Here is a 19,484-nt window from a genome sequence, read left to right as displayed (position 1 = left end):
AAAGAAAAGAAAACAAGAATAAAAAGGAAGAAGAAAAAAAAAAGTATAACTTCAAAAGAAAATAAGAGGCAAAAGAAAGGAGAAGGAACGCTTTTACCCTGATTCCGTGGCCAAGTTCGTAGGTAATTTTCCACGGGAAATCTAGCGGGCTACATCATTACCTACTATATGCAGCTTTTGGGTTCGCGTTTACGTAAGAGGGGAAGAAAAAAGAGTGTGTGCGAGAGAGTAAAAGAGAAATAGAGGAGCGATGGAAAAAGAGAAGAGAAGAGGAGCGGATAGGAGAGGAGAAAGAGGAATGGGGTATGACTCCCTCCTTTTTCTCTCCCACCTTCTCCTCTTCCTCCCCCTCCTAGCTTTTTTCTCCCCGTCGCGCTCCATGCAAAAAGCGAAAGAACTTCGTTAGTTCGCGCACTTCGTGTAGGGTTGCCTTCGAGCTCTCTCTCTCTCTCTTGTCCCCTTTCTTTCCCTCTTCTGAGTTGAGCACCCCTCCATAGACGTCGCAAAAGCTAAAGGGTAGGGGGTGGTTGGCGGTGGGCGTTGGTTACCGAGGGCTTCTCGTCGACCTCTACTCTATCTTTTTCTTTCTACCTCTCTATTTCTCCCTCCTTTCCTTTCTTTCTCTTTTTCTCTTCCCCTTCTTTTTCCATCCACCCGAAGCTATCCCTCCTACCACCCTCGAACACGCGTTGGTAGGGGTGCGAGGATTGTATATTCGAGATAAACCATCCTCTCCGTCGCCGGCAATGTCACGCGTGCACCGACCATTTTCCTGAAATATAATGTAACTGGCAACGATGATAAAATATGGCGCGGCTGTACGAATTACACGTATCCCTGCATCTAATAAGGACACGGACCTTTTCATCACTTTCCTTCCCCTTGTGTTCTTTCATCTTCATTCTTATCAACGTACTATTTTCATCGTGCATCAAGAGCGAAAACTTATTTCTTATGGATTTTATTTTATTCATTTATTATTTTTTTCTTATTTCTTTAGTTAACAACTTTTTTCTTCGGGAGGGGCAGGGCGACGAAGAATGTGAAATCTAAAGAAAGTAGTAGTCGAGATCGATGGAAAGAATTTTGTTAAAGTTTTACGAGAATGAACGTTAATTTATTTTGCAATAGTTTTTTTATTCGTATTTTATTAAAATTCACTTTATCACATTATCATATTAAAATGATCACACACAGGTTTCTTTGCTACAAATTATTAAGCTTTATAATATATTCGTACGCTATACGAAATTACAGTATTTGTAAAATATTCGAAATTCACAACGTTCCAATTTAATTTCACATGTTCTTGCCGATTTTAATTAAATGATCGCAGAACATTATCGGGTTCACTTAATTTTTGAAACACCGAAATAAAATCACTTTTCGCTCACTCGTATTTTAATAGAGTACCCGAGTAAATTACTTTCAGTTATGCGTTACTTCGAGGATTTTTTGTTTCGGTAGGAAATCAGAAGTAATCAGAAATTCGGGAAGCGTGTCAGTCGAATTTCATGTTGGAAGATCGACGGGATGTGCGGAACCAATGTACCGAGCGGTCAGTCGTTTTGCGAGCTACTGACCACTTGCAGTTGCATCCAATGCACGAGGTGCATTCACACACGCGCGCGTACACGATCGTCGGTCCGTCGGGGTGGGGCCAAATCGCACGCGAACACCTTTCTGGAATTGGATTTTTATGTATGGTCAAACGTGTTTCTTCAAGCTGATCGATCATTCTTTCACATTGTGAACATTAATAAAATAAAAAGAAAAAATAATATTTAGAATTAAAGATATGCAGTATTGTTTTTTGTTTCTATAAGCACTCGACTATTTAATTTCATTCTTGTTGTATTAAATGTTCTCTGCGATTTCGACAAGCACGCGTTTCTTTTTTTTTGGTGATCGAAGCTCCGTGACAGTTTCCTAACAACTAATGGACCTCACCCCTTTAGCTAGCAAAGTAATTCTTCCCTCTCCTTCTTACTTGCTCTTTCTCTTTCTTTTTCTCTCTCGCTTTCTCTCATCTACAGCCCCGCTTTCCGAGCCGTCCGAACAAAGGCTTCGAATAAATACAAATAGCGCTTTCGAACAATGACTATCAAGGTCTCCGCCTATAACGTTGTCTATCTCGTTGGGTCCTCGATCTCGTTCTTTCCATGTTACTTTTTTACTAGATATCGATTTTTTCTGGGAGACGGGACTATATCGAGGTAGGCCTATGAACCAAAAAGGAATACCTGCTGCGAATCAGTCTTCGCGCTATAATTGGCTTTACTAACGACGTATTACGACATCGACTATCCGTTTCTATCTGATTAGCATAGTCGATTCAAGATCTTGTTTGTCACGCGCATAATCCTAAAGTTCGCGCTTCGAAAGGGTTCACAGTAAAGCCTTAAGATTATTTATATATAATGTGTACATATATATATATAACTCTTGTGATGTGTCGTTTTCAAAATTGAATATCAATTTCTTCTACAATTTCGTCGAGGTTAATGCGATCACGAGCGTGACCATTTCTCTCTCTCTCTCTCTCCCTCTTTCTCTTTCTCTTACTATTGTTTTTCTTTGGAGCGAGAGTTTTTTTATTTTTCTCTTTTATGCAAATCGGATACGGGTATGGGATTACGGTAGCAGGGTAGCAGGCTGTGCTTTTGCCAGTCAGCCCTGGTTTTGAATAATTCTTTTGCGACCCATTCGAACGGTGTTAGTTGGGTGAGTGAAATTTGAACGGTCGTATAAGGGCGATGAAAACGAAGAAGAGTAAGGCCGATGAAAAACGATATTTACTTTCGTTTGTGGTCACGATGTTGTTAGCCGTGTTACCATGCTATCTTAACAATTAATTTTTTTACCTAGGTTTCATTTTATAAATAGATATCTCGTTAGCAGTTAAAACATCTTATCGTTGAAAGTGAATGTATACGAGGAGTACTTTCTCTGCTTGGAGGAAAAGAGATTGTGCAGAAATAAAAAGAATAAGGCCGAGATTTTATAAGGAGTCGTTAAGATTTGAGACATGATTTCTTACATAAATTTAGAGACTGTCAAAGTCGAAGGGTTTTAATACGAGGTCAATAGTACTCGAAGAAAGACTCGAAACTCGGACGAACGATGGGTCTGTTGACCTCCAAGTTTTTTTTACTGGAGGAACTGAAATCGGACCACCCTGTCATTAGCATACAAAAGATTCGCTCTCGGTGGAGTGCGCCTTGCGGTGGTTAACGACAGTCATTACCAGAGACTGCCAGCTCGTAAACTTTTCTCCTGGTCCTTCAAAATTCGTCCCTTCTTCTTGCGAGCGTACTTCCGCATTCACCTTGCTCGTTTAAACATTTATTTGTATTCGCTATTGCCTCGTTCCTTAAAGGCGTGTTAGGGCGAACGGCCCTAAATGTGTAAGTAATTGTACACACGTCGCAGAATTGCATACTACTGTGATGTACGTTTCGTTTAAGAACGAAATTCTTTTCGAGAATACGAGCTAAATTATGAGCCCTTAACGACGAATACAAAATTCGTAACACGTGTACTTAACTATTCTTCCTCTCAAATCGTTTTTCTTTACAAACGAACTAGTTACGATCGAATAATATTGAAAGGGATTTCGGTGAAATACCTTGGTAGGTCTACGACTACAGATCGTAACACATGATGATTGTCCAGTCTTTTAAAAGTCGAGCATCAAAGAGAACGAGTTTTTTTTCCTTGTGAACTTGGAAACGTTTTGGCGATCCAATAGAACGATGCGAGGCTCTCTTTCATATCCGCTTCCGTTCTCACAGAACGGCCAACGCAAGAAAAAAGAGAAGAAATAAAAAAAGAAAGAAAGAAGACAAAGATATATCCGTCAGTGTTTTCGAGCTTCGTACGATCCCGTTGACAATGAACACGCTAAACAAGACGAGGTGGTACGGCCGTCTTGAGAAAAGTCTCGCCAGGAAATGCTATCGCCTTGATGAAGAAGGAAACGTCTCTCCTTTTTTTGCGTCTCGCGTTCCTTTTTGTCGTCAGCGGGTGAAAGGGTAGCTAGACGACGACAACGTAGAGAGAGAGGGAGAGAAAGAGAGAGGGAGAATGGGAGCAAAGAACGTGGCAAAGAAGAAGAAGGAGAGGATGAAGGTCGTCGACGACGTGTGGGAAACTAGCCCACGGTATGCAAATCCAAGGAGTTGTGAAGCAAGCGAAAGGCTAGGGGCAAAGAGAAAGAGAGAAATACTCAATGCAAAAAAACACCAACATTCACATTGGCATTGTGCTCGGCTCCCATAATGGGACAGTGGCACCGATCTTATGTAAATCGAGCCAGAGATCAAAGACTCCTTCCTCACGGAAGCTTGCTCTGCAGATGCATACTGTCTTCCGTAATTTCCAATTCCGACCTTTCTTCTTCGTTTACTCGAATCGTTCGCATGCACGCTCAGGCGCATTGGTCATATCTTTCTTTCTTTTTTTATAGTTTTTGTAGGAAAATTTTATTTTTTATTTATCATTAATGTTACAAAGTAATGTTTTTAATGTATATAATGTGGTATAACATAATACTTTATCATTAATTACTTTTTTCATAATATTCTTGAATATCTACGGGGGATTTTATGTGTTTAACAAGTTGATTTAGAACTGACTCTTGAATTGTATCGATGTCTTCTAATGGGCAATAGTCGTCTTCGACAGATCTGTAAATAAAATAACACCTTCGTTAGTTTTGGTTAAGATTTTAAAAATGAACGGTATTAGGTATATGAAGTCTCTAAGTCAAAAACATTAAGTTCATTTTGTTATTTTTGGAGCAAATAATTCTTCTTTAGTATTACGAGCGTGAAATGAACTTGTGAATAAGAATTAAAATCGCTCCTTGTACCGATGATCATAATACAACTCGTTAAAATAAACCACTCGTGTTTTTACGTCGTTTTCACTTTCACTTTTTGTCTCCAGTCTGGTTTAATCGGTCCTTGGCAAAACTGTGAGAGAAACTCGGAGCTGTCCAGAGGCGACATCCGGCGGCGTTTCCGCGTCTCTACCGGAAGCTTGAAGTGTTAAAGGGCGAGGGATTGGAAGTGGGCCGAGTGGGTGAATCGATCTTTTTTTCCTACCATCTCTGAAAATGAGGGTGATATTTCTCTAATTTCGACGCGAGATGGCACCCAAGTATCCATTTACGAGAGTATTCTCAAACTCTTAATTTTATTTATTGATTAATTTTAATTTTTTGTTAACACTATTATTTCGTTCCGATTTTAATTTTATATTCGATTGATAATGAAAATTAATGATACCTATTCTTTTTCGTCGTCTATGCATAGAAAAGAAATAAAAAAAAGTTAAAATAGATGTATAGACGTCATAGAATATGAGATGTTTTACCAATTAGATATACGTTTTTAATTTATTATTTATAGGAAAATAAATAGAGATTTACGAGAATTGATACATACAAAGATGAAAATTGCATATTAACATGGAATATATTTACGCATATCATTGCATCTTGTTCTAACTGTTCGGATCATTTAGAAGTGTGTAGATTCCTTTAAGAAAAGCCATAATTAGCGCCTAAAAAAGCGATTTAAAGAAGAGAGACATCTGTCGACCAATTCCGAAAGGTTCAAGGTCTGATTTTGTGCACCCCTATAAAGCCCTCACCCTACCTTCGAAGAAGGTGGGGCTTGATGGTAGTCTAACGTCTATGTACCCACCCTTCGGACGGCCCTTCCATACCCACCATTTGTGTAACCTCCCTTTTCTCTCTTTCTAACCCTCCCAGATTTTTTTTCCGTACCATCTGCAACGTCGAAATCCATGTAAAAAGAATGGTGCGAGGAGTTCAATTTGGCACTTTTTAAAAATATTCGACAGCCGAAATTTTTTAACTACTTCTTTTTTTAAATTACGCCTAATCAAGATCAAGAATAAATTCTTGCATTGGCATAAAAGAATAAAATCTTTTATTTTTATCTTTATCACAAATTGAAAATTGATATTTTATTTGATTATTTTGAATTGATTTGTTTTTTTACCTCGAAATAGTAACGATGGTTGGCTCTCCTGGTAAAACCTCTAAGAAGTTTGTAAATGTTATGTTTATCAGACGTTGGAGATCGTGTGGCGAAGTAACATGATGTGGTAGTTCGGTGTCATCTATAGTGCAACCAGCATCGTGTATTAAATTCCAATTGATTTCTGTATCTTTGTATGCTTTGGTTACTTGCTCGTAAATGAGATTTACAGCTTCATATCTGCAATGAAAAATAATAAAATGTAAGGTAATTAAATAGAGAGTGAATGAGCTTTATTCAAATAAATATATTTAAGTAATTTGTACTTTGTTATAATACAGCAACTTTTTACATTTCCAGCTTGTAAACGTCATCACAGTGTTATTAATATAATGTCTTATAATATATAAAGGGGGAAATAAGGAGATAGAGAGAGTGAAAAAAACGATATAAAATGTATAAATGTATGAACGATAACATGGGACTGCGAAAGTCCTGTGAAGCATTTCCTGAAAGCACGCGAACAAAGTTAACACAAACACGAGCACGGTTCCGGGTGCTTGTAATTTGTATCATTCCTTTGCCCTCCCTCTCTATCCTATCACTTTTTCTTTCTTTCTTTCGAGACTCTTTTACGTACTTATACCATCCTCCGCTTTTATCTTTATCTGATCATAACTTTTCCATGTTCTCTCTGCAGCTGTGGGTACTTCCGTGCATTTATATTGCCCCACTAATAACAAAAATATTCAACGTAATGATCGAGTTATGTTTTTCGTTGGTTGTATGCAAGCTATTGAGAGTCATTAAGTATGATTCATTTTTAAAATAAATCGGATCGAATTTAAAAGACGATGGAGAAACGAATTTGATCAATTAAAAAGAAAGAAAAAAAGCAGAAGAAGAAGAAGAAGAAGAAAAGAAATTTCTTTGATGATTCCGTGATGTTTATTATCGACACCCTTCGAAATAATTGGACTTGGAATACTCGAAATATCGAATTAAGCAGAAGAAAAAGAACCAGGTGCCATCGTGGAAGCACAGCGGTCTTCGCTCGCTAACGCGTTAACTGTTTATAAGAGGAGACCATCCTCCTCTTTTTGCCCTCTTTTCCTTCGGTGAATATTAATTATTCTCTTGGAAGAGAGCACCTGCCTTCGTCTTCGAGCTGGACGTAATACCTACGGATATGTCTACGTGTATATTGTATATGGATCACGACTCACGATTCTCACCACAGATTATTCTAACAGTTGTGCAAGGAACTTAGTAACGATCGCTCTCAGGGATAGGAAACCGGTCTCGCTGCTTATTCGACCTGTTATTTTTGAGACGTTTCGTGCCGCTTGTGCTACCGATGCACCTTGTCGCAGAAAATAACTACTCATTTTTGAAGATCCTTCTTAGGAAATCGGAACCATCTATATAGGCTCGTTAAGGGGATCTAGTTATACCTGCGACCTAACGATACCTACTTGGAAATTCCTTATTTAACGAAACAGTCAAGACTAACTCGGATTATCGGTAGCAACAAGATTTGAGTGAACATTATTTCGAAAAGCATGTTTCTCATCGTGCACGTGTTTTAATCCTAATTAAATATGGCCCTAAAGAAGATAGAAAGATATTGAACGGTTAACATTTTTTGCACTTATCCCGAAAGGCAGATGTCAGGATGAAATCTTTTTCATTCTTTTGCCTTAACAAATCTCGACATCGTAATTCATAATTTTCCTACTGTAACCGGTTCTGTCGTTCTCTTTCAACCTTTTTTTTCTGATACGTTAACAACGAATACGGAGTAGAAAAATGTATAAGTTCTATAGACTCATGCATATGTTACTTACACATTCGTAAGGAAGAAAGAGGAAGAGAGAGACAAAGAGAGAAAGAGAATTAGGAGAAGAGAGGAAGAGAGATGAAGTTGGTCCATGTCGCTCGGCGAATGAATTACGAACAATGGCGGGCAACGTTAAAAAAATAAAGGAAAGAGAACGGCAGGAAAGAGGAGGGGGCCCTCATTAGGAAGTGCGCCCCCTGTGTATTTGTCGATAAGGGGACCTATATGCAAATGGCGTCCCTCGTTGAGAGGCGGAAGAAAAAGTTTCTCTCCCTTTCCTTTCCTCCGACAATCTCTCTCTCTCTCTCTCTCTCTCTCTCCCTCTCCCTCTTTCTTTCTCTTTTTCTCTTTCTCTTACTCTTTCTCTTTCTCTTGGTGCAGGAATAATACTCTACGATGGCATGGCAACGTAGAAAAAGGAGGGTATAATGTATCGTAATCAGATGATCAATTATTGAGAGCGCGGCAAAAAAACAACGAGGGTTGACATACGACTGACAGGATAGGAACGTATCCGGATATGCTAGGGGAGCTCCTTCCATTTCTCTCACGATTTGCTTAAGGGGGTTCTCCTTGCTTTGAACTCTCGTTTGAATCTAGCTTTGAGAAATTTTTGTCTCGATCAAATGATAAATTTATAATCGATCGACGTATTTGATTACGAGTACTTTTTGTTGTTGTTCTTTTGAACTCTCTTTTAAATCTAGTTTTGAGAAATATTTTATTTTGATAAAACAATAAATTTATTATCATTGTGGAAATATTGTATTACGAATATTTTTTTTCTCCAAACGGTAAAGCGAGTATTTTTGTAAAAGGAAACACAAGTGTCTGGAATTGAAATCATTTATTAAATTGAGGATTTTAAAAAGGGTAGGTAATAACATCTTGCGGTTTGTTAGCTCTTCGGCTCTCACGGCGGAGTCGTTTAAACCGATGAGAAGTCGTGCCGACGAAAAAGTAAACACCCGTTGTATGAAGAGGTTCGAGCGAAGCATTAACAAGATATCCTGCATTGAAAACGTATCGTTTTTTTTCATCCTTCATGCCAGGTCTTCTTTTATACCGTAACTATGCATACTTCTTGATGTATACATGCTGACAGTGCAAGGACAATGCACCGATATCGAGTTACTAATTTGAGTAAAGGGTGCTCATTGGAACGAGATGACGGATACAATGGGAGTTAGACTTTTGAAATTTTATCAATACCACATTTCGTTATTATACATAATTTATATGAGCATAACGAGAATGTTTCTTATATTTCCTGAGACTATAATATAAATTTTTGTAACGTCGAAAGCTTACTTTTTGAAAATTTCATTTATATCATGATAATTAATAAACTTTTAAAAATTCTGTATAAAGATCAAATGAAAACGTTAATAATAGGATTTTAGAAAAAGTCTATTCATAGCGATCTACGGAAGCAAATAATCAGTTAATAGACCAAAGTATCTGTCAAACGTGTTTTTTTCTCTAATTTTCTGTCATTATGTGAGGCTAGCAACCTACCCTCGTTAAAAATAATAAATCGCTCCTAGAAATAGCAATAAAAAAAAGCTATTATAACAGGACAAAGTCCTAATAAAAAGAGAAAGAAGAAGAAGAAGAAGATGTTCATTTAGAACACAGTTTTTCAAATTTGCGAACAGGTAATGAGAACCGTTTGAACTGGCAATGGCTAATGATAGGTATATCTTGTTAATCAGAAAAATACGACTAATAAAAGATATACATTTTTCATGAGGGACGTCAAATGCATCGATCAATTGGTATCGAGAATCGAAAAATAGAAAGAACATCGAGTTGGGTTGGGTATCGGTCGATGTACCTGTTCCTAGGCACGTGGCATCGAAAACACGACGATTTGCCACGTACAAGTTGCAGGTAGTCCGGATGTGTTTAGGGTTGCAGCAGGTATGGTATATGGTCGCGATACACTGAAGGGTGGCTAAAGCCAATCAATAGATATTCATCCCTCATCGAACGTGCGATAGCATTATTGATATACGATGCATTCAGTCGCACCCCGAAAGATGCAGGTTGCACTGTTGCCATTGATATACCGTATCAAACTGGAAAGAGAAATTTTCATTAATAAATTATCACTACCAGGAATATTTTCTTTTCCATTTTTTATTGTTGAATATTTTTATTATTTTAGTCAGTTATAATTGTAAAGAAACGAGCAAATAGAAAAAATAGTCGAGTACCTAGATAACTAATTCTATTTGTATCTAATGACTGATATCAAGCATTTAATTAATTAACAGTCGAGCCACGAAAATGAGCGTGTTCGGGTTAGAGAAGTCGTCGTGCATGAAAACAAGTTGTCGGTTGAGATAGCGAAAGGAGAGAGGGAAAAAACGCGCGCTATGGGGTTACCTATGCACGTCCCACTGAGCGAAAATTTGCATGCGCGTTCCGGACTTAATTAGGTTACACGCGAAACGGGTTGAAGTTCACACGCTTCATTAGACATTCCGAAGGGTTGCCACGTTTTGATGTACGCCTTTACCTTGTCTGCCCTTTCTCCCTTTCTTTTTCTTTATTTTGCATTTCGCTGCGTCCTACATACCCTCTCACGCTCCATTTTTGCTACTCTTCGCCTTAGATGATCTTCTCGGAGGAAACAATTGTTTTTTAATGTAACGTTTTATTTTCTCACAAGTATCTCTCAAGTTTACCAAAGTTCGATTATTGATTTTTATACATAGACATTTTATTACGTTGCCTTATTTATCCAAACAATCTCATTTTACATTTTTTAACAATAACGTTATGTTGGATATAAACCTTCAACCTTCTCAAAACTTGTGACTTTCGATAAAGTTTCAGTGGTAGTATTTTAATAACTCAAGCAGACCTCTCGTTTCGTTAACAAGTTATAATTCTGAACGATTGATCGCTTATTTTTTCTGTTCTTGCGATAAGATCTACTCCCTATTTTTATTCTTTTTTTCTCGATTTCGTCGATAAGTTGACCGCAGAAACAGTTAATAATGTATTATGCTTTTAAGCCGTCGACTCTCGAACTCTTCGATCGTTGAGGTAAAGGGAGGTAAAAGAATTCAATTCATCGTTCTGTTCGTTTTATAATTTCGTTGAGTGTCGTGGTCGAAAGCTGATTGGGAAAAAAAAAGAAAAAGACAGACAACGTAGAACGTCCATTAAAAAGATAATTAGTGAAATAGATCTAGAAATTCTATGGCGTACGGAAAATAAATTAATGTAATTATCACTTGAGGATCGATGGATATTTGTGAAACGAAACGAATAATTAGAGTTCTCGTTCAACAAATTTTCTTTTCACTGGATAAAAAGAAAAACTGAAGATTTTGAATGACATTTTTATTTCGTTTCTCACGCGTCACGTTGAGAAGTATACTCGATAATAATTGTTAAAAATAGTTTCCTGTACGAGCGGATCGGCAACGTACCTCTTATTAACATTCCAATTAACTCACCTTCTTCTCACCGTATTCCTAAACTCGTTTTCTAAGCGAACGGTATTAATCTCTGCGGGCGGTTGGCTTTAATATGCTAAACACTTTGTCAGTTTACCCTTGAGATACGCACACATAAATGCGAAATTGTAAACGATGCTTCTTACGAATAATTATTACAGATTAACTCGAAATATCTCAATAATATAGTTTAAATAAATATTTATAGCATGCTAAAAATGTCGGAATAAACGAGTGTGAATGTATGCGAGTGAGAGAATCGATAAGCGTGTGTGTAAGAATGACTTATGTATTGATGTATAATTGGTTTGCGAAAGATCACGCCACATAATTGATAAATCAGGAAAAACGACAAAAGATGTTGGACGCTAGACGAAGACCTTGAAAGCTGGAATGCAGTAGATGATGCTTGTTAGAGGAGTATTTTAGACGTTAGTGATTAGACGAATACAGTCGAATTTTGACAATAGAAGTAGATGTTAGGCGAAAGCGGACGAATCTAGAAGAGTGTAGACAGATAGACGTTAGACATATAGACGAATACACGATAGACGAATAAACGGAAACAGAGTAGAAGAAACGAAAAAGTGAAGAAGAAAGAGGAGACGATCGAATCATAGACGAACGACGCGACGAAAAGTAAATACTACGAACAGACGATTAAACGATACGAAGAACGATCGAGGACGAGTTTACTATTACTTTTCCCTGCTATTATTAACCTCTGTATAATTATTATAATTTTATTATATCTATGTAAAATATATTTCATATCTGAACGATTTTTTATTAGTATAATTTTAAATATGATTATTTAAATTCTTTGTAAAGAGATGTGTTGCATGGAGTATAAAATAAAAAAGAGTAACCGTTGTCACTATTTTGTTCTATTGTGATACATTCTTTTTTTAATATTCAAATCCCGCCTTTGGTACATTCGAATGTGGAATTGGAACGTTCTTCTTTCGTAGATCATCCGATGGCAACGTGATCTCGCAAGAATTAACGAGCTCACGTACGAATAGAGATGGGCGCGCTCGTATAAGTGTATACGTGAGACAAGATAGAGTAAAGAAAAGAAAGGAAAAGAGAGAGAGAGAGAGAGAGAGAAGAATTCGTTCGAAGGGTCTCGTCTTTCGTTCTTTTTTCGTAGATGTAGTATTCCGTTTAGATTCTCAGACACGGGCGTGAGTAAGTATGCAAATGAAATAACGAGGGAGCTCGGGGACGTGGTTAAATCGTGCTTGTGTCTTGCCAACTTGCTTTTCGACGATTATAAATCAAGTACAAGCAAACGAATGTAAAGTAATTTTGTTAGGTTGACATTAAACAAATATTAGAGAGAGAGAGAGAGATGTGATGGATTTATTTTTATATAATATACGTTCCTCTCTTATACATTATCTTTATAAATAATTCCTTGTTATAGATATATTTTTTCGAAATTAATCTCTATTGTAAAATCATCTATAAGAAAAACAATTAAAAGGATCGAGGATGGGTGAAGCATACCTTTTGGGAGGGCAGCACTGGTAAAAGTGAGTTCTTGAAAGGATCCATTACGCGTGAGCCGAACCCGAAAGGAGAAAAAACGACACATTGTGATGGTATGTATGCGTATGGGGTCGTACCACGTACCGTAAGACTAGAACAAAAGGTCGTGATAAAAACTGGGCATGAATCCAGGCCTCGGTAGTCAACAACGAGAAGCAGAAGGAACAGGAGGGAGAAGTGGGTCAGCGGAGGCCTTGTGTTCTCACAAACTTGCCTCTACAACTTCAGTCAACAACGTGCATATTCGCTACACGTTTGCTTGTTCGTTTCTCCGTTCACTTTTATCTACCATCAAATGTGAATTCAAAAAATTATTTAAACGATGTCAGAAGGTTTAGTACGTTTTCTTCTGGGATATTCGGCGACTATTTTATTCAACCAGTTTTCAGTTTTTGTGTTATCGTGAAAATGATCGTACAGAAGTATTTTTTATGAAAAATACTCCGATCATTTGTTGACGGTTAGAAAACAGAAAAAAAGAAGAGAAGGTCTAAAAAAAGGCTTTGTTCCAGACTTTGTTCCGAAACGTGGTCCATTTCCGTGCTCGAGCTTGAATTCAACCTAATTTTTTTTGCTCTCTTGAAAAGTACAAAGCTAAGTAAGACAATCGAAGAGCGTATGTTGAATGGTATAAAGGAAATTTTTTGCGTGCCTTTTGCACGCACGGACACAGTTCAAGGACTCAAGCCATTTCGAAAGGAGAAACAGAGAGTGCCGAATATTAAGAACCGGAATTATCCCACCCCTCCGCACTCTTCTTATATTTATGAGCGTTTCGACCTATCAGCCTTCTACCTTGCTTTCGGAGCAAGCAGTTTTTAAGCGAGCGCCGGTCGATTCACTCCTTTTACGTGCGGACGAAGCTTCGAGCAAAATCGATCCTCGCATTTAAAGAAGACCGCGGTGTTATTCTCAAAGTTACGAACTTGGTTGGATTTAGCTGGAAAGCCACGAAGAAATTTCGACTTTGTTCGGATTTGGTAACGAGTCTGGGATCGAGCCGATATCGAGGACAATTTTATTGGCGAGGGTGTTTTAAAGATGGCCGTTTCTATAGCAATGGCCGGTGATATCGTGGGGATGTGGAGCATTGGGGCATTGGCAAACAATACTTTCTCCCGTATGCAGTTGGTATAGGGGTTCTCGTATGGTCGCTTAAAATGGAGAAAATGATGATTACTTTAGATTCTTTGAACGAGTGGATCTCGTATCTTCGTAACTATGGATTGACAGTCGTGCTACGAACTTTGATATCATAGATGTGGAAACAAAGAAGAAAAAAAATGCCTATGGCGCCAATGAGTTTCGAACCACAGGGTGCTTTGAAAACGATGAAAAAGCTTCTTGCGTCGTTGTCAGACTCTGTCGGTTTCATCCCTTCACTCCCCACCCCCAAGATCCTATACTTCTTACTCTACCGAAGAACCTGCACCCTCGCCTTATCCATCTTAATATTATTATTTCATTCCGCGAGGCCGTTTTTCAGGGCCTCTTTCCTCCCTTCCACCTACAAGATTGGCCCTTTTCTTCTTTCGACCTAATCGTGCGAGCTTTCCTTCCCTTTAGCACTGAGAATCATCTTTTGTCCTTTTCTTTTTCTCATCACCCACGTATATCTCCTCTTTCTCTTCTGTCACTGGCACCCTCTACTTCCTACACCATCACTTACGGATCAATAGGGTATGGAAGATAAACGCACCTAGATGGATCTCGGAGGGGATGTGACCGAGCAGAGTGAAAGAAAGAGAGAAAAAAAGAGAGATAAAACAAGGAGGAAACGAGCAAGAGGAAGAAAATGTCAGAATGGTAGCCACATTATATTTTCGCAAGAATTTCCTTCCTACTTATATTTGTTCAATTTTCATGTCTATCTATAGTGTCCGTAGATTTCTATGTTCAAATGATGATACATGTGAAAAAAATATATATTTGAAGCATATTTTTTGTCACTATCCAAAGTGTCTCGTGCAGAAACGAAGGGGAAGACGGAGGGACATTTACCGTCGCTTCTTTTATCGAAGGATGAGATGGAAGGCGGGCTTACTTTTTTTCTATCTTCCTTTTATTTCCTCTCTCTTTCTCTTTCTTTATTTCTTTTTTTCTCTCTTTTTCTCTCGCTCTCTCGCTCTCTCTTGGAAGGGGGAAATCGTTAGGAAAGCGACATGCAAATTCGTTTGAAAGTTTCGTGCACCTTTTCCCACTTCCACTACCCTCTGGGCATGAAAAGCGGGACAAGGGTAGGCTGTGAGTTTTCATAAGAGATAGAGAAGTAGAGAAAAAGAAAGAAAAAAAGAAAGAAAAAAGGGAAGAAGAGGGAATGGAAGAGGAAGAAGAAGAATAACAACAAAGGTCATCGCAAATATTTCCCCCTCTTGTCTTCTTATTTTTTATTTGTTCGAAATCGTAGTATATTCAAAAAATAAAAAATTATCAAAGAAAACAACGAAAATTAGAGAATGATTTTATGCAAGACAAGGATAACAAAACTTTATACGAGAGATAAAATGTTATGAAGAATGTGGCTTCTCAATCTCCAGGGAAATTGCGAATTTACTATTCGAATTCTTTCTTACATTAGTAAGGATAAAAGAAAAAAAATGTTATCTGAATTTCCAACGATGTTACACAATCATTGAGTAAAATACTTGGATGAAATAATTTTTGTTGTGTTCCAAATGTTCGAGCTCAGTGCGTTTGAACGTAATTTTTTGCAAAAGACATTTTTTACATTAGACTTTTATTCGTTGCTTCGACAATAACAGTAAAATAATTATACAAAATTTAGAGATCATGTTTGCCTGAACGAGTTAAATATTTTCATCCTCGTTTAGAAGGATTATCGCGTTCGCGTCGTATTCATTAACATTTGGAGGAAGAATTCAGAAAATTCGATGAAAAGGTTTTCACCGTGCTCTAGATACGCGAAATTTCTATATGTTCATAAATTTCAATTGAATATTTTCGTGATCGTGTAATGCTTTTAAAAGGAGGATTTGTAGTAACTTTGCCGAAAATGGTAGGTAAAATAGAAAAAAAATGAAAAAAAAGGACGAAAGCATAGGAGAGTGAAAAAAATGTCGATTCGGTTGGTTTCGGATCACTGCAATCGCTTCCCTTTTAGCTCTCTTCTTTCCTTTTTTTTATCGTCCGCGTGCCGTCGATGTAGGGGCGAATAGCAATATACGAAGAGAGCGAAGCCAAGCCCGTTTAATATCGCAGATCGAGGCACAAATGAATATTCATTAAACACATTTTTCCGATTTTAATTACATCCCCTAAGCGGATCTGGCCTGGGCTTACGCAGCGTTTCCCCCACTATTTTTTCCTTCTTCCTGCGTTTTCCTCCTCTCCTCTCGCGCGTAACCCTCCTCCTTCTCCTCCTCATCGGAGGAGATTTCTCTTTCTCCTTTCTACTTTCTCTTTCTTCATATCCTCGTCGTCCGCACTCTGCGTGCTCTTTAATGAAATCCCCGCGGACGCCATTATTAATATCACCGGTCTTATCTGTGAACGCAATAAAGAATTACTTTGTTATTAATTCCAATGTCCGTCTCTCCTTTTTCCTATCATCGAATAAAATTGAAATGCCGGAGGATCGGATCGGATCGAAAGACCCGTCTCGATTTGATGAGATACTTCTTGGCTAAGCCTACGGTATCCGTCTCAATTGAATTTAAAGACTGCCAAGAGGATGTTTGTGGCGGGAGCGTGTCACTTCGACGACGGATACAAATTTTATGTAGTCTTTTAATAGACTGGAGGAAGCAATTATTTTAGTTAACAATTATCTCTTTTTCTCTCTCTCTCTCTCCCTCATTCACTCGCATAATCTGGCATGGAATATAAAAATATGGATAAATTATTTTGACGCATCTAGACTGTTTTACATTTGAACATTTTTCGATGAACTCTTTTAACTTTCCTCTACCCCTCTCTACTCTCTTTTTCTTTCCTCTTTTTACCAGCCGCACCTCCCTCCCGCATATCCCCAAATTTTTCTTTGTATCGCGTCTGGCCTGCTTGGCCTCACCCTTACGCACACACATGACGTGATGGCGAATGGCGAATCGTGCACGCATGCGCTCGATATGATATTTCCTTTCTCGCGACGTACGTCTCACCCCCTCGACACCAGCAACCCCCACCCACCTGGTTCTGGAAGACGATGGGTGGTTTGGCGATGGTGGTAGAGTAGCGGGCACGGCTCGACAAAGTAAGGGTGTTGCCAAGGGCAACGCTAACGAGCTCCATGAGCGACGTCAGACAGGGCAACACACTCCCATAGCACTATCGCCTCTTCCCTCCCTTCCTCCTACTGAGCGTCACGACAAACCCTCCTTCTCTCTTTTTCTATCTTCCTCTCTCTCTCTCTGTCTGTTGTCTCTCTCTCTCTCTCTTTCTACATTCTCCACCTCCTACAAACTTGCTTATGTATAAATACATCCCCTTCCGCCGTTAGCAACCTCGATATGCGATGTCGCGATGTCGAGAAGTTCTCGGTCTACCCTTACGAAGAAAGTCCCTTTAGCATAGAAAGCTGAGAATATAGTGCCCTTATCCATCTTTCGTCTTTATCCACGTGATTCTATATATCCCTTCGATTCCAACTCACCTTTCATCTTCCTCCATTTATTTTCATTTACCATCTAATCCATCACGTTCTATCCATCCTGTTATATACTTTCAGAAAAACATTTCTATACGTTAATACGGATGGATTTGATATCTCTTACAAACTAATATTATTTATATTAATAGAATAAGAAATTTTTCCTTATGCTAGAGAAGACGTTTAAAAAGTTTTGTCTTTTCAGAAAGCCCTGTACAATACGGTAAGGGATTGCTCGGTGTGGAGGGTGAATCACCGGGAGTTTATTGGCCACGACATTCTGTGGCGGAGGACTCGTCGGGGCGGGAAAGCAATTACGTAATCAAGTAATTAGTCCCTGACCTCGGGTAACAGGTTCCGCCTTGCTATTCAACCGACCTGACTTCCTCTCGAGACTCTTTTGATTTTTTTTTCTACTTTGGTATGGATCTTTTGAAGGAAAACTCGAAATGATAGTCTTATATTTGTTTAATCACTATTATTAATTAAGATACTAATTTTCTTTTGTTTTATCTTATAATAATAATTTGATCTCTCGAAAAATATATTCGACCAATTGTAATTATTTTTCTTCTTCTCTTCTTCTTATTATTATTATTTATTTTTCTTTTTCAAATTGATACTCGACGAAAAAGAAAATAAGAAATAGGAAACATATGTATTATACAATATATACGTCATTCGTCGAATCTTTATTACAAAGTTCTTTTAACGTAGCTGTGTGTAATTTTTCCAACCTGCAGATGACATCACGAGGATTTTATTTTTTGCCCTCGGAAAGCTGAGAGCACGCGGGTACGAGGGTGGAATTACGACTGGGGTTTCGAGCATGAAGCAAGGTAGGAAAGAGAGTGGAGGGTAGGTATGGCAGAGAGTAGATATGGGTGAACCTTACTTATTGTCATATTTTAATATAACGACGGTGTAACAACGCTTCCACGATTCATAACGTTTATTTCAATGCCAGACGTTTCTTCTTTATTTTTTTTCTTTTTTTATCTTCCTCTTTTTTCATCTCTAAAAAATCATCTAAATATAATGTAATATATGTTAGACAGTGTGATATAATATTGTCAAAGCTGTAATAATTTATAAATTGATCTTATGCATGAAAAAATAAATAATGTAATATTTATCTTTATACGATATTAACTTCATTTTTTGGTTAACCCTCTGTAGTCCCGAGTTACTTTGAAGTTACATTCTAATATGGAGCTTTTTTTTGTATAAATAAATTTTTCCTTATGTGGCGTCCATACATATTTTTCTCTAATTTCTATTAAAAAATTGATCAAATATCCTTGTATTAACTATCAATTCTTGCTTGAAAAATTGGAATAAATTTAATATCATTGAAAATGGTTAATTACTTGTTAATTTGTATTTAGAAGTTAATATTTATTGTTTCCAAGTAATATAATTTATGTTTCCAGTTACTTGAAATATTTGGGCCATAAAGCGTTAAACGTAGCTTGTAGAATTGTAATGTTTTTCTATACATTAATTTGAATATCAAAATTTAATGAATATTATATAGACGTGCATATATACATATGCAACTACGTATATGTTCATAGTTAGTTTTTCTATTTTCCTAACCGTATGTACATGCTGTATCGTTTCATTAAAACTTACAAAGCCAATGTAATTTTGGGTACGACGGGAATAAGAAGGAAAATGATTGGATATTAAAAGAAAATAAGATACGGTTTCTGTTTCTGATAGTTATTGTTGAGAATAAATTATCCGCCGGCTTTTCGATGCTTTTTGAAGAACGTGCAGCAGCCACCGACGACTTGCACGTGGAAGAAATGAGGAGGATTGAAAGAACGGAGATACCCTCGCAGTCAAGGAGGAATGATCAACGAGGAGGACGAATCACCACGCGGTGGAGTATTCTTTCTCGATCATTGTAGTAGATGGCACAAAGACTCATCTTCTTTTTCTTTATTTTTCCTTTTACCCTCTCCGACTCTCTTTCTCATTCTCACTCTCTC

At 37.7% G+C, this 19,484-nt stretch overlaps 1 protein-coding gene and 2 long non-coding RNA genes across 5 annotated transcripts in view; 1 reads left to right on the top strand and 2 right to left on the bottom strand.

Moving 5' to 3' along the window:
• Positions 1 to 468: 468 nt before the first annotated feature.
• LOC122520655 lies at positions 469 to 2,377 on the bottom strand. The gene is made up of 2 exons (XR_006304585.1): positions 861 to 2,377; positions 469 to 772 (listed from the first exon to the last, which is right to left on the bottom strand). It is a non-coding gene; the product is annotated as an uncharacterized LOC122520655 (long non-coding RNA).
• A 2,146-nt stretch (positions 2,378 to 4,523) lies between these two features.
• The window catches only part of LOC122521273 (UPF0489 protein C5orf22 homolog), a 443,816-nt gene continuing 428,855 nt past the window's right edge, over positions 4,524 to 19,484 (bottom strand). For both annotated transcript variants that reach the window (XM_043641860.1, XM_043641862.1), the window contains 2 exons: positions 6,033 to 6,251; positions 4,524 to 4,688 (listed from right to left, as the gene is read on the bottom strand). In XM_043641860.1, coding sequence (XP_043497795.1) covers positions 4,562 to 4,688; positions 6,033 to 6,251 — 346 coding nt within the window. In that variant the 3' untranslated portion in view covers positions 4,524 to 4,561. The remainder of the gene's footprint in view (positions 4,689 to 6,032; positions 6,252 to 19,484) is intronic.
• LOC122521277 lies at positions 13,001 to 18,628 on the top strand. 2 transcript variants are annotated; one of them, XR_006304720.1, is made up of 3 exons: positions 13,001 to 14,684; positions 17,693 to 17,908; positions 18,231 to 18,628. It is a non-coding gene; the product is annotated as an uncharacterized LOC122521277 (long non-coding RNA). The 2 variants fall into 2 exon arrangements; XR_006304719.1 differs by lacking the exon at positions 13,001 to 14,684 and having other exon boundaries at positions 16,943 to 17,908.

Source organism: Polistes fuscatus, unplaced genomic scaffold, assembly GCF_010416935.1.
Source record: "Polistes fuscatus isolate 324 unplaced genomic scaffold, CU_Pfus_HIC Scaffold4, whole genome shotgun sequence".
NCBI classification, from domain to species: Eukaryota; Metazoa; Arthropoda; class Insecta; order Hymenoptera; family Vespidae; genus Polistes; species Polistes fuscatus.
This window is presented reverse-complemented; position numbering and strand designations above follow the sequence as displayed.